Source organism: Mercenaria mercenaria, chromosome 8 (genome assembly GCF_021730395.1).
Source record: "Mercenaria mercenaria strain notata chromosome 8, MADL_Memer_1, whole genome shotgun sequence".
NCBI lineage: Eukaryota > Metazoa > Mollusca > Bivalvia > Venerida > Veneridae > Mercenaria > Mercenaria mercenaria.
The window spans coordinates 18,551,651-18,564,873 of NC_069368.1; the positions used below are offsets into that span (position 1 = coordinate 18,551,651).

At 35.8% G+C, this 13,223-nt stretch overlaps 1 protein-coding gene across 2 annotated transcripts in view; it reads left to right on the forward strand.

Moving 5' to 3' along the window:
- The window catches only part of LOC123522942 (3'-5' RNA helicase YTHDC2-like), a 68,173-nt gene that overhangs the window by 39,271 nt on the left and 15,679 nt on the right, over positions 1 to 13,223 (forward strand). For both annotated transcript variants that reach the window (XM_045300479.2, XM_053549480.1), the window contains exons 14-24: positions 637 to 812; positions 1,315 to 1,402; positions 2,248 to 2,335; positions 3,108 to 3,188; positions 6,664 to 6,746; positions 7,797 to 7,902; positions 8,374 to 8,493; positions 9,135 to 9,300; positions 9,711 to 9,817; positions 12,051 to 12,145; positions 12,818 to 12,994. In XM_045300479.2, the coding sequence (XP_045156414.2) occupies positions 637 to 812; positions 1,315 to 1,402; positions 2,248 to 2,335; positions 3,108 to 3,188; positions 6,664 to 6,746; positions 7,797 to 7,902; positions 8,374 to 8,493; positions 9,135 to 9,300; positions 9,711 to 9,817; positions 12,051 to 12,145; positions 12,818 to 12,994 (1,287 nt within the window). The remainder of the gene's footprint in view (positions 1 to 636; positions 813 to 1,314; positions 1,403 to 2,247; positions 2,336 to 3,107; positions 3,189 to 6,663; positions 6,747 to 7,796; positions 7,903 to 8,373; positions 8,494 to 9,134; positions 9,301 to 9,710; positions 9,818 to 12,050; positions 12,146 to 12,817; positions 12,995 to 13,223) is intronic.

Genomic DNA, 13,223 nt, shown 5'->3' on the forward strand with positions numbered 1-13,223 from the left:
ATCGTTATTTTCTGCAAATCAATTACTCCTCATTGCTGTGGGTTCGAAAACATGCAAGGGAAGCAGAATTCTTCTTAATGAAGAACTTTAAAAACCATCCAGTTGCCTGTAGGAAAATAAGGGATTCTTCAAAGGTGCATGCCCTTGCCTGAAATAATTCCCATGATGACACTAGAGCTTGTTTCTATTATGAAGCTAACTCTGGTAAAAGGAGGAATTCATAAAAGCTAAAAAGTATGTTTTTTTCTCAAGAATTCCCAAGTGATTGTTAGCTTTTTGGGATTATGTGTTTTACAATTGTTTTGCTTCTTTGTAAGCTTTCATGTGTATTTAGTAAACAAGTTACTGGTAAACAATTATTAAAATGTCCGTCCACAAATATCGAAAAAATATCTGTACACAGATTATGGTAATTTCCAATTTTTCAAAAAGTTAATGGCATTTTCCCAATCAATCAGTGTTGGTGGCATTCTCAAAATGATAGTGAAAAGGCTCTTCATGCATAATAAAAGATGGACATAGATAAACACAACAAGTACAAATGAAAAAGATGGACATAGATAAACACAACAAGTACAAATGATTGAAAATGGTGTGTGAGAAAATCCTTATCAATTAAACAAATTTTCTTTTCAGGTTAGCATGTGAAATAGGACCTGAGCATGAGGATCTAGATGTTGATGAAGATTCCAGTTTATCGGAAGAAGACAAGAAGATGTTGACTGTGTACCAACATTGTTGGGATGATGATAAAGTGGACATAGAACTTGCAAAAAGTCTTCTATATATAGTGGTCTCCACACAGCCAGATGGTAGGTTTTGTAACTGACTGGGATATGGTCCCTCACAATATGTCAAACACTTGCCTCTCACTGCTGTGTGTTTGAAACATTGCTCTGGGTTTACTTTTCAGATTTTATTAGTGTTAGGAAGTCATCCATCTGGCTCACTGAAGATTCCTCCACCATCTAAAGCTGGAAAAGTTGCAATATAACCTAAATTGTGTCTGTGTGACTCTAAACTCACATTCAAAGTCAAAACTAAAACATTAAATTTTGGGTTGACACAGCTGTCATGTTTTTTTTTCTATGCATCGAAAACTTTGTCACTAGTGACTAATGTGAAACAGGTGATTTAATTGTTGAATCTGTAGAACCTTTTTTATTCTTTTTCCTATATGAACTTTTTAATGTCTTGATTGCCTCTTGGTAAGGCTTTTTATTTTAACTGTTCCATGTTGAACGATGTATCAAGTACACTATTGAGTTAAAGATATCGTTTGAATAAAATAAGGTATTTCTTGTTATCAAACAGGTGCAGTTTTGATATTTTTGCCTGGGTACGATGAGATTATATCCCTTAGAAACAGGATAGAGGACGATGACAAGTTCAGCAACATTAGGTATCAGCTTTTGGTTTATTTAGTTTAGCTTGATTTTGATATTGTTCAGTCAGAAATCTGATAATCATAGTAATACATGCCAGGATGAAAAAGAATAACAGTAAAATGAAAAGTTGACTGTGATATTCTACAGCAACATTGTCAAAGCAAGAAATAATCTCATGGCTTGTTGTTATTGGGGTTGCTTTAAATTTTTGTTTAGGTCCAGTTTTTCTTTAAAACTGTAAGTCTTAGAGCTATAGCTTTGAGACTTCAGTGGTTGCTATGGTTACAAATAGCTCAAAAATCTTAACAGAAGTGTGAATTCTGCTAGAACTTAGAAAAATACAAGAGATTTTTTCATGAAATTGGGTAAATATGTAAATAATAGGCAGTTTTGAGATCATGCAGACTATCTTATTTTCTCATTTTTTTTTGTCCGTTGGTCCATCTGTCTGCCCTACACAGTCATAAATAGTAGATTCTGTAATAACTATACAAGTACAAGAGATTTCTTCATGAAACTTTGGATATATATGTAGATAGAAAGCAGTGGTGGAATAATTTTCAGATCATTTACTTTGTCCAATATTGATATGTTTCATCTTTTTCTCTGTCCATCAGTCAGTCACAAAAGATTGATACTTTGTTAATTTTCAAAGTACTGCACATTTTTCTTGATACTTGACATACAGATGGTAGGATAATTGTATAAAATGCAGGTTCTTCAATACAAAAATATGGTTCCTATGGCAGCAGATATGACAAATGCCCCTCCTGGTAGGGGATTATATTGCTTGGCAATAGTGTTGTTCTTGCGCTCTATGTTGATGTAAATCTCAAGCAATGTACTTGCTTATTGCTAGGTATTCAATGTTCCTGTTACACTCTTCAATGCAGTCAGCAGACCAGAAGAAAGTGTTTAAGCCTGCAGCTCCAGGCATTAGAAAAATTGTAAGTCATTTTACTTATTTTACAAAGGAGTTCTATTTTACAGCTCTGCAAGACATACTTCAAAATCTTTTTAGTTCATTGGCATAATATTTTGGCCAGGACAGCTGTTCCGAGCGAACTTGAAGGTTAGATAAAGTAAAATTTAATGAGAATTTTACTTTTTTGTCTGGCTTTTGTGGATTGATGCTACTGCAACCATTGAAGCCTCAAAATCGAGTCCTCCAAGAATGATAATGATTGGAAATTGTAGTATAATTCACAACAATTCCTATAGAATTACGTTCACATCATTTAGATAAAATATACAAATTATGACTTTTTCACTTTACTAGATATCTTTGAATACCCAGTAGGATGGGAATACCGAGAGATGTTTATCTTTTGTGATATATGGACATAAGAATGTACTTGTATAAAAAACAAAAAACACACAGATTTGAAATAGTCAGGTACTGGTATTAAAAGAAAAACTTTTAAATTATTTACAATGACTTTTGGTCATTTGAGTTGTAAATAGAAGCAAGCTTAAAAGATCCTGCTGGTCTCCTTATGTCAGGCAAAAAATGATCATTCCATTATTTTGTCTGTAGATGTTAGCCAAGTATTGCATAAGGATGGTTTTATACCGAGGTACTTGCTTATGCCAGAAATAAGGTCCAGAGGGGCACTGAGGTCTTCCTCCACCATCAAAAAGCTGGAAAGTTGCCATATGATATATATTTTTGTAGATGTGATATTAAACACAACAACACAATAATCTATCTGTTTACAGATTTTAGCAACAAATATAGCTGAAACTAGTATTACAATCAACGATGTGGTGTATGTCATCAACTCAGGCAAGGTCAAAGAGGTAAATATAGAAAACTTAAGATTTTCTGTAATCTGGCATTGCCGTCATAGAAGTATGACTGTCTGATGAGAAACCTATTGTCTGATAAGTTAAGAAATACTTGTCTGAAAATATACAAAAATTATATATAACAAGCTACTACAGAATTTTACCAGTTCATTGGGATTAGATTTTGTGGATTGGCTCAACCAAGAAATAAACGAAAATAAGCCCACTGACATGTGGTTTTGGAGTAATGATAAATGTCTGTTTCACAAGCAAATCTAATATATTTCTTTGTAAGATTCGTCCTGGCTTTCTAAAAAAAAACAACAACAAACAGAGCTGTCACTATTGGTGACAAATGCCCCCGAAGCCTGCCCAAGAATGCTACAGTTGTATGTGCAAAAAAATCACACATTGTCAGAATAATTTGTATGTTTAATATATTGATAACGTAACATATAAGCACAGATAGTGCTTGACTCCTTTCCGTGCTATCATTGCTATAATTATTGTTGAATTGCTGTTAATAATAGAATTTGGGTCATTTATGGTTGATTTAAGTTCATTATGTGGATAGCTGGGTCCCATCTTTGCACATTATATCATATACAAAGGTTAAAGGGAACCAGATATTTGATAGAGCAAGTACTCGTTGTAGAACGTTATGTTTAAATTTGGACCAATCAGAAACAAGTTCTAAAAATAGCATGTCTGCTGGGGTATAAATAGGTAGATGGATGACAGAGAGCTGATTCGGTATCCAGCGGTTGAAGAAGACACATCGAGGATTCAACTAATAATTTATCCCAGTACCTTGATAAGGAGACTATTGCAGTTACCCTGTCAGGGCGGATAAATTATTAAAAAGAAGACTTTGGAAGTTTATAGACTAAAGAAGAGTTGCAGAATTTCAATAAGGTTTCGAGCTATAGGGCCAGCGGATAGGAGTTTTACCTTGAGGGTAGTTGAATGCTATATACGATAGCATATATAGGCTGAGCATCGGGAAGCTGAGACAGAGACCCAGAGTTTGGTAATCTACTGAGATAGTAGGAGAGTTCCAGCTTATAGACGGTTCAGCATTATTGGCGAAGTACAGCCAAGGCACCGGGGATATACCTATATGGTAGCTGAATGCTACATATGATAGCATATAGGCGCTGAGCATCCAGGAGTCAGGGCATTCATATAGAGTTGAGAGGACAGAGGCCGAGCATCTATGTGATAGGACTCGTATGTTGTTGATTCAAAGACATTGTCTCAAAGGAACTTCAACAAAAAGACCAGTCAAGTATAGAGTCTCCAGCCTATAGGAGTTTGAGCTAATTGAAAAGTGTTAGTTTGAAACATTTAGTGATTTGCCTGATCCCTGAAATTGTCTAGCTCATAATTAAAATCATTTACGAATCATTGGTACACGAATCATTTAGGCAAGGTAGCCAGAGGAAAATTCTATATATGAGATATTTGGTCTCACCAGCTCTACGTTTTAACAAAGGACATTCTACATCGTTTGTCAGCTAGTCTAAGACATAGTCACCTTAGCGATTGGACCCAAACCATTGTTCAAGATACTAAAGGCGTAGGCACTTCCCTGGGTCATATAACCAGTATCCTGACACACATCATTTCGTGACCTTGACCTAAGAGGCCTGGGTCATAAGCGTAACACACATTCTCAATATGGTTAACATTTTTGTCAAATTTTTTTTCAAATCCCTTGTTAAATAGCAGAGTTATGGACCAGACAAGAAACACCTTTGACTTCTAAGTGTGACCTTGACCTTGGAGCTATGGGTCTGGGTCTTGTGCATGACACCTCATCTCATTATAGGGAACATTTATGCCAAGTAATTTCAAAATCCCTTCAACAATGGTAGAGTTATGGACCGGACAAGAAACAGACCATGTTAACCTTTAACCTCTAAGTGTGACCTTGACCTTAGAGCAAGGGGTCTGGATTTTGCACATGACATGTCGTCTCATTATGAGGAACATTAATGCCAAGTAATATCAAAATCCCTTGATGAATGGCAGAGTTATGGACCGGACATAAAACAGACCATGTTAACCTTTGACCTTGGAGCTAGGGGTCTGGGTCTCGCACATGACACGTCGTCTCATTAGCTCGACTATTCGGAGAATAGGGGAGCTATCCTACTCGCCCCGGCGTCGGCATGAGCGTGAGCGTCACACAAATGTTAAAGTTTGCGTACCACCCCAAATATTTTCAAAGTCGATTGAGATATTGCTTTCATATTTTGCATACTTGTTTACCATCATGACCCTAGTCTGTAAAAAGGAGGAGGCAACCCTATCAAGCATTTTGACTGAATTATGGCCCCTTTTCGACTTGGAATAAATGTTAAAGTTTGCGTACCACCCCAAATATTTTCAAAGTCCATTGAGATATTGCTTTCATATTTTGCATATTTGTTTACCATCATGACCCAAGTCTGTAAAAAGGAGGAGGCAACCCTGTCAAGCATTTTGACTGAATTATGGCCCCTTTTCGACTTGGAATAAATGTTAAAGTTTGCGTACCACCCCAAATATTTTCAAAGTCCATTGAGGTATTGCTTTCATATTTTGCATATTTGTTTACCATTATGACCCCAGTCTGTAAAAAGGAGGAGGCAACTCTATCAAGCATTTTGATTGAATTATGGCCCCTTTTCGACTTAGAATATGCTTATAGTAATGTTAAAGTTTTACTCATTGCTTATATTATACTATCAAGCACTGAGAATAGTCAAGCGCTGTCCACTGACAGCCCTTGTTTTGGTAAACATTTTTGCCAAGTTATTTCAAAATCCCTTCATGGATGGCAGAGTTATGGACCAGACACGAAACGGACCATGTTAACCTTTGACCTCTAATTGTGACCTTGACCTTGAAAAATATTAGATTTCTTTGTTTAGTTTTATGTTTAGGTCAACTTTTCTCCTAAACTATCAAAGCTATTGCTTTAAAACTTGCAACACTTGTTCACCATCAAAAGCTGATTCTGTACAGGAAGAAACATAACTCCATCCTGCTTTTTGCAAGAATTATGGCCCCTTTTGGACATAGAAAATATCAGATTTCTTGGTTAAGTTTTGCATTTAGGTCAATTTTTCTCCTTAACGGTGAAAGCTATTGCTTTAAAACTTGGAGCAGTTATTCCCCATTAAAAGTTAACTCTGCACAGCAAGTACTGTAACTCTATATTGCTTTTTTGCAAGAAATATGGCCTCATTTGGACTTAGAAAATCATGGATATGACAATATTTCTATTATACAGAGACAAAAAAATCAGATGGGCGTCTTGTGCTCTTGTTTTTAAAATGTGGTTGTGTGATTTATTTATTTACTATAAATATTCATTTTGCAGAAAACATTTGATGCCTTACTGAAGATCACATGAGCGTCTGCATCCACAAAGCGGTGCTCTTGTCTTTAAAATGTGGTTGTGTGATTTATTTATTTACTATAAATATTCATTTTGCAGAAAACATTTGATGCCTTACTGAAGATCACAATGTTGAAAAGTAACTGGATTTCTAAAGCAAGTTCTGCTCAGAGACGTGGAAGGTACTGTTTTATAGATGAACTAAAATCTCTGTTAAAGGCCAGTATCAAATACAGACCACTAGCTACAAGACCGCTAGTTTTAACTTCAAGTTTAGATATTTATGCCCCCTTCGAAGATTTAGTTCTTGGTTTGGGCCACAGTGACTATTTTATTGGGTCATGCATTCATAGAATACTTATACTGAAAATAATATAATAGGCAATTTTATTTGATGTGTAATTTTGATTTCACAAATTTAAACAACACTGAAATTTAGGAACTTCGTGATAATGATTTCTGGATATGTGTAAATAATAATTGATGATTAACAGTGCAGGGGTTTCATTACGTATTGAAGTAGAGGTTTGATATTGCGAAGTCGAGGCAGTGTGGGGGTCCTCCCATTTAAACTTTATTTGCTACTGGAAAAGGAGCTAGGGCCTAAGACCACTATAGCAGGCACAAATCCCCCCACTCCAGCCCTTTAATGAAAGCCCATGTACAATCGAGCCTTTATTGGACAGCCAGTCAAGGTAGTGACACAATCTGACTAGATAGATAGCTGCTTAAGAAAAGTTGAAATCAGAACTAATAACTAAAAGTCAATTTGGGAAGTATTTTAAGCTTACTGGCTGCTTAAGTCAACTGTCTGCTTAATACAGGTAGCTTCTAAGGCAGGTTCAACTGCATATGGAATGAATAAAAATAAAACAACTGTAGAACTCAGCTGGTGTAGACTTTATTTGTCTTACATCAAAGTTTTAATTGATATATGAGCCACGCCATGAGAAAACCAACATAATGCGTTTGCGACCAGCATTGATCCAGACCAGCACATCCGCGCAGTTTGGTCAGGATCCATGCTGTTCACTGTCATTGTCTATTGCAATTAGAGAAATCGTTAGCGAACAGCATGGATCCTGACCAGACTGCGCGGATGCACAGGCTAGTCTGGATCCATGCTGGTCGCAAACCCACTATGTTGGTTTTCTCATGGCGCGGCTCATATGTAGTATCAGTATTTCGAACCTATTTTTGTCAAGATAATCAGCCTATACATGTACTTACAGGGCAGGCCGTGTACGTCCAGGTGTATGTTATCACATGTACAGTAAAGTCAGATATCACCATTTGTGTGATTTCGCAACCCCAGAACTTCTCAGATGCCCTCTGCAGGTAAAATATTGTCTGCATAGGCAGTCATAAGTGTTAGACGAAAATTCTTTTTGTATGGGATGTATTTATGTGTCAAAAGAAAATGTAAATAATCAAGTGAACTCTGGTGTCTGTGAACCATTCAAATTAAAGTTTTGGTGAATATTGATTAAATCATATTTGATAAAAATTTGCAGCAAAATTGAATATGTAAATAACCCACAATGTCTTGAATAAGAAGGTCTGTACTCCTAAACAATCCCTAACAGTATTGTCTAGAGGTTTTAACAGATCCATTTCTCCAGAGTCAGATTCCAGAGGTACAGATCTACACCGCTAGACACTTCCTTAAAACTATTCATAAAACTGTTGATCATATTTAAATCACATTTCTGGGATTTTTTTCCAAAAATCTGCATGTGCTTTGCAGTCATTTGTAATTGCAATTCTAAAATGATGATTTATGTTGAAAAATTATGTTGCTGTTTTCAGGAGATATGTCTCCAAACAAAATTATTAGCTCCCATGAATGAGAGCATTGCCGAGTTTCTGTCTAAAGCACCAGAGCCACCACCATTCCTTGTCACAAGATCAGCCATCTCTGTATTGAAGGTAAGCTGTCTTAATTGTTAGCTTTCTAATCTTGTATGAAGGTATGGTAGAGGTTTTTAGGCCCCTGAACTGTCTATATTCCTTATGATCAGATAGATAGCTGTCTTACCAGTACTTGTTAGATTATTTGAATGATAGTAAAGTAGAGGTTTTAGGCTCCTCATCAGTTTATTGTCACAATGTCTGCCATTTGTATCTCATTTTAGTATAGGCTGAATGGGGCAAAACATAATAGCCTTTTCATTATAGAAAATGACTACTGTGAAATCATTTAATTTCGTGGGCATGAAATTTCGTGGTTTTGTTTAAAACAGCAATTTCGTTGGGATATGAATTCGTGGATTTCAACTTTGGAACATTAAATGAATGTGAATTTTACTTGTTCATTGTGATATAATTTCGTTAATTGACTCAACCACGAAACGCACCAAAATTAATCCCCCACAAATATTAATGATTTCACAGTACATTTGGATTGAATGACATTAATAACAAGCTAAATTGTATGACATCTATTAAATATTTAAAGGAAATGCCAACATAAGGCTTTAATGTCTTAATGTCAGATAAAGATTTATTTGTATCAAAACTTTTTTGACAAGTTACTACAAGAATTTAATTTGTGAATGCTTTGTTTCCAGCAAATGGATGCATTAGACAGTAACGAGGACCTTACAGAACTAGGTCGTCATCTAGCGGACCTTCCGGTGGAGCCACACCTTGGAAAGATGGTCCTCAATTCTATCGTACTGAAATGTATTGATCCTGTCCTCACCATAGTCTGCTCTCTTGCATACAAGGATCCTTGTAAGTAAATACTACAACAGTGCAACTGAAATATGCAAAAATGTTGGTTTTTTTGCTCCCCAAAGAATTAATTTGGTAAGAAAGAGCATTCACTTTTGAGTGTGGAAGGTTGAGAGTTTGATTTTTGGCTGTGCCATACCAAAGATGTGAAAAATGGTACTGGTAGCTGCCTAGCTTGGCACTCTGCTTTTAAAGGGTAGTAGCAGGAGGTAAAATAAGCCCAGGTAAGTATCTCTTACCGGATACCTAGATTGTCGCACAAGATCTTCGTGGCTCATGTTGTCGAACTATGAGACTTTAAATGAAGATTTGCTTCTTCCCTTTACCTTCACCTATGTAGCATCCATTTTTAGTGAACAAAATTCTGTTTCAGTTACCAAGTTTATGTGATAAACTGCTGCAAATTTCAGTTTTATTGCCTGGACAACCGTCGGAGAAAAGACAAGTTGGAAATATCAGACATGAGTTTGCTGCTTCAACTTACAGTGATCACATGGCTTTACTTAGACTCTTCCAGGTAATTTGTTTACTTGAGGGTATTGACCATATCCTTTATTTTTTTTTAGCTCACCTGAGCCAAAGGTTCATGGTGAGCTTTTGTGACCACTCAATGTCCGTTGTCAGTCGTGCGTCCCTCAACATTTTCTAAAAAAATCTTCTTTTTGAAAACCACTGGGCAGAATTGCACCAAACTTCACAGGAATGATCCTTGGGTGGTCCCCTTTCAAAATTATTCAAAGAATTTAATTCCATGCAGAACTCTGGTTGCCATGGCAACCAAAAGGAAAAACTTTAAAAATCTTCTTGTCCAAAACCGCATGGCAGCCTTGATATTTAGCATGTGACATCATCTTATTGTCCTCTATCAAGATTGTTCAAATTGTGCCCCTGGGGTGAAAAGAGGCCCTGCTATGGGGTCACAAGTTTTACATAGACTTATATAGTAAAAAAATTTAAAAATCTTTTTGTCTAAAACCACATGACCTAGGTCTTTGATATTTTGTATGTAGCATTGCCTAGTGGTCCTCTACCAAAATTGTTCCAATTCTGCCCCTGGGGTGAAAAGAGGCCCTGCCCTGGTGGGTCTCATGTTTTACATAGACTTATATAGGAAAAAAACTTTAAAAATCTTCTTGCCTGAAATTGCAAGGCCTATGCTTTTGATATTAAGTATGTTGCCTTTCCTAGTGTTTCTCTACCAAAATGGTTCAAATTATGTCCCTAGGGTGAAAGAGGCCCTGCCCTGGGGGCAAGTAACAAAGTTTAAACATTAGACTTATTGTAGGAAAAAAATTAAAGATCTTCTTGTCCGAAGTTCAAGGCCTAGGCATTTGATATTTGATGTGTAACATTGCCTGGTGGATCTCTAACAAGTTTTTTCAAATTATGTCCCTGAGGTGAAAAGAGGCCCCGCCCCAGGGGTCATTTGTTATGATTATGAGTTATATAAGAAAAGATACTTCAAAAATTATCAGGTCATATTTCCTAGACTGTTTAATTATAATTACCTGATGACCCAAGCGATTAGGGATCACTTGACTGTGACCTTGACCTACTGACCTACTTTCTTGTTTTTTAAGATACAGCCTTGAAATTTGGATGACATGTACTGTTTTGCACACTAATCTTAAAACTGGGTTTCAGTGGCCATGGATGTGACCTTCTTTCTAATATTTTAGCATCAGTTTGTCATTTGAAACATGTGGCTGATATTACTCAGGTGAGCGATTCAGGGTCATCATGACCCTCTTGTTTAAATTTAAGTTTTCTTTTTTTTTTGAGGACCTCCTACATTTCCTGTATTTTGTATAGTTAAAAGACTGGAGAGAATGCCAAAAATGGCCTTTGCTTGCTCAACTAAAGTGTGCAGAAAATTGTCATTTAATAACTAAAGCTTTATCCTAGTGGCAATCAGGTAAAGTGTTTGTAGATTTGAGTGCAGCAATTGCATTTTTTTTTCAATAAAACTGCTTCAGTTGTACCAATTTAATAATAGATCCACCAATTTAATAATATATCCTTTCTAAAACTTTTATATATTAAATCTCCCATATTTTTGACAAAACTTTGTGTATTATTTCCTACCAGGTATTTTTTTTTAGCGGAAAGGTGGTTGACTGTCTGTGAATTACTAAAATGTCACTTGTAGCTGGGTATTTTATTTTACGGTGTAAAATTTCATAGTTTTGACAAAAATGGCTGTTTCGCGGCGATATGATTACATTGATTGCAGTGAATATAGAACAAATTGGAATTTTAATTGTAAAATGGAATTTTGTTTCATGGATTCAGATCACTCGAGCATGAAATCCATGAAAATTAGTCTTATGATTGCACAGTAATTTGTCTTTACAGTAAAATGTTGTTCAGTGTTCATGCCATTCAGCCTAAATTGCTTCCTTGAAATAAATTTATTGTACTAAAATCAGTAATTCTCCTGGGGGACTCATTTTCATGAATTTTGTTGTTGCAGCATTGCACAAAATTAAATCACAACAAAGAAACATGCTTTCGATATTTTGTTCAGAATTTATAATTCATGAAATTTGTCCTCCACCAGAAAGCCATTTTGGTCAAAATCAAAAACTTTTAGGCAAACGAAATAAACTGATTTTAAACAGTAGCTATGCGTTTTCAAGATTCATTGGTGCAGTTATATATTTAAAGCGCCTTTGAGCTGGTAAATCTGGTATAATATATGTAACATATAGCAAGGTGTTATTTGGTCAACCTCTTTTATTTGTATATAGGCATGGCAGAAGGCGAGGACAGACGGTTGGGAAAGGTCATTCTGTTCCAAGAACTACGTGTCTCCAGCTGTCATGGAGATGATTGTTGGAATGAGGTGAATATATTGATTTAGAAAATTGAATTTTCTCTTTACGTTATATCTGCCTGTTTAGTGAAATAGGTAGAGTGTAGATATACACAGGAAGAGCTCAGATCTATGTATCATGAGGTTGTGAGTTTTATCCCCAGGCAAGGCAATAAAATTATGTTCTCTGTGACAGTATGATTAAAGACATTGTTCTGAAGTCATTTTGTCTTCCACCCCTGGTTCATATGGAGAACATGGCAGTTACTTGTTAGAACAGATTAGTACTGGTATAAAATCCAGAAATGCTGGTTAGGTTGATTGTCCACCATTACATAACTGAAATACTGTTGAAAAATTTGCTAAATCTAAATGTAACTTTTTTGTTTTCATTAAGACATGTATGACACAATTTTGTAATTTTCGTTGTAAAATATATTGTTTATGTTAACAGGACATGCTTTCAGATGGTCACCATACTGTCAAAATTTTAAATATCTAATAATATCTGTGAAATGTCAAAAGTCGTAGAATGGTGTCTATTAATTATATATTGTCATAAATCAGAAATTTATACAAAAAATATAAATATCCGTGAAATGTCAAAAATCATAAATATAAATATCTTGCTTCTCAATTTAAATACTGGATTGATGTTACTGGTAGACAAATTTTTATTCAAGTGAAATTGTTCATTTTTAGAGCACAACTACTTGGTCAGTTACGGGCTTCAGGATTTGTACGTGCTCGTGGTGGTGGCGACATTAGAGATTTGAACACCAACTCTGAAAACTGGGCAGTTGTGAAAGCATCACTGTGTGCAGGGGCCTATCCAAACATTATACGTTGGGACAAGCCTACATGGAGATTTGTAGGACAGTAAGATATTATAGTTTTCTACACTGCAAACTAAAAAATTATTTTTTGAATGGTGGGGTGATTGGCCTCCAAGATTCAGTATTAGAAGCTGCTGACTTCAAATCACTTGTTTCTCATCTCTTTTGGTTCTACCTTAACTGAAAATGGAGTTCCTACATCCTTCACTAGTATTTTCCATAAATGGAGAACGAAACTTGATAAGTGATATCAGACTTATTGTGCCGTGCCC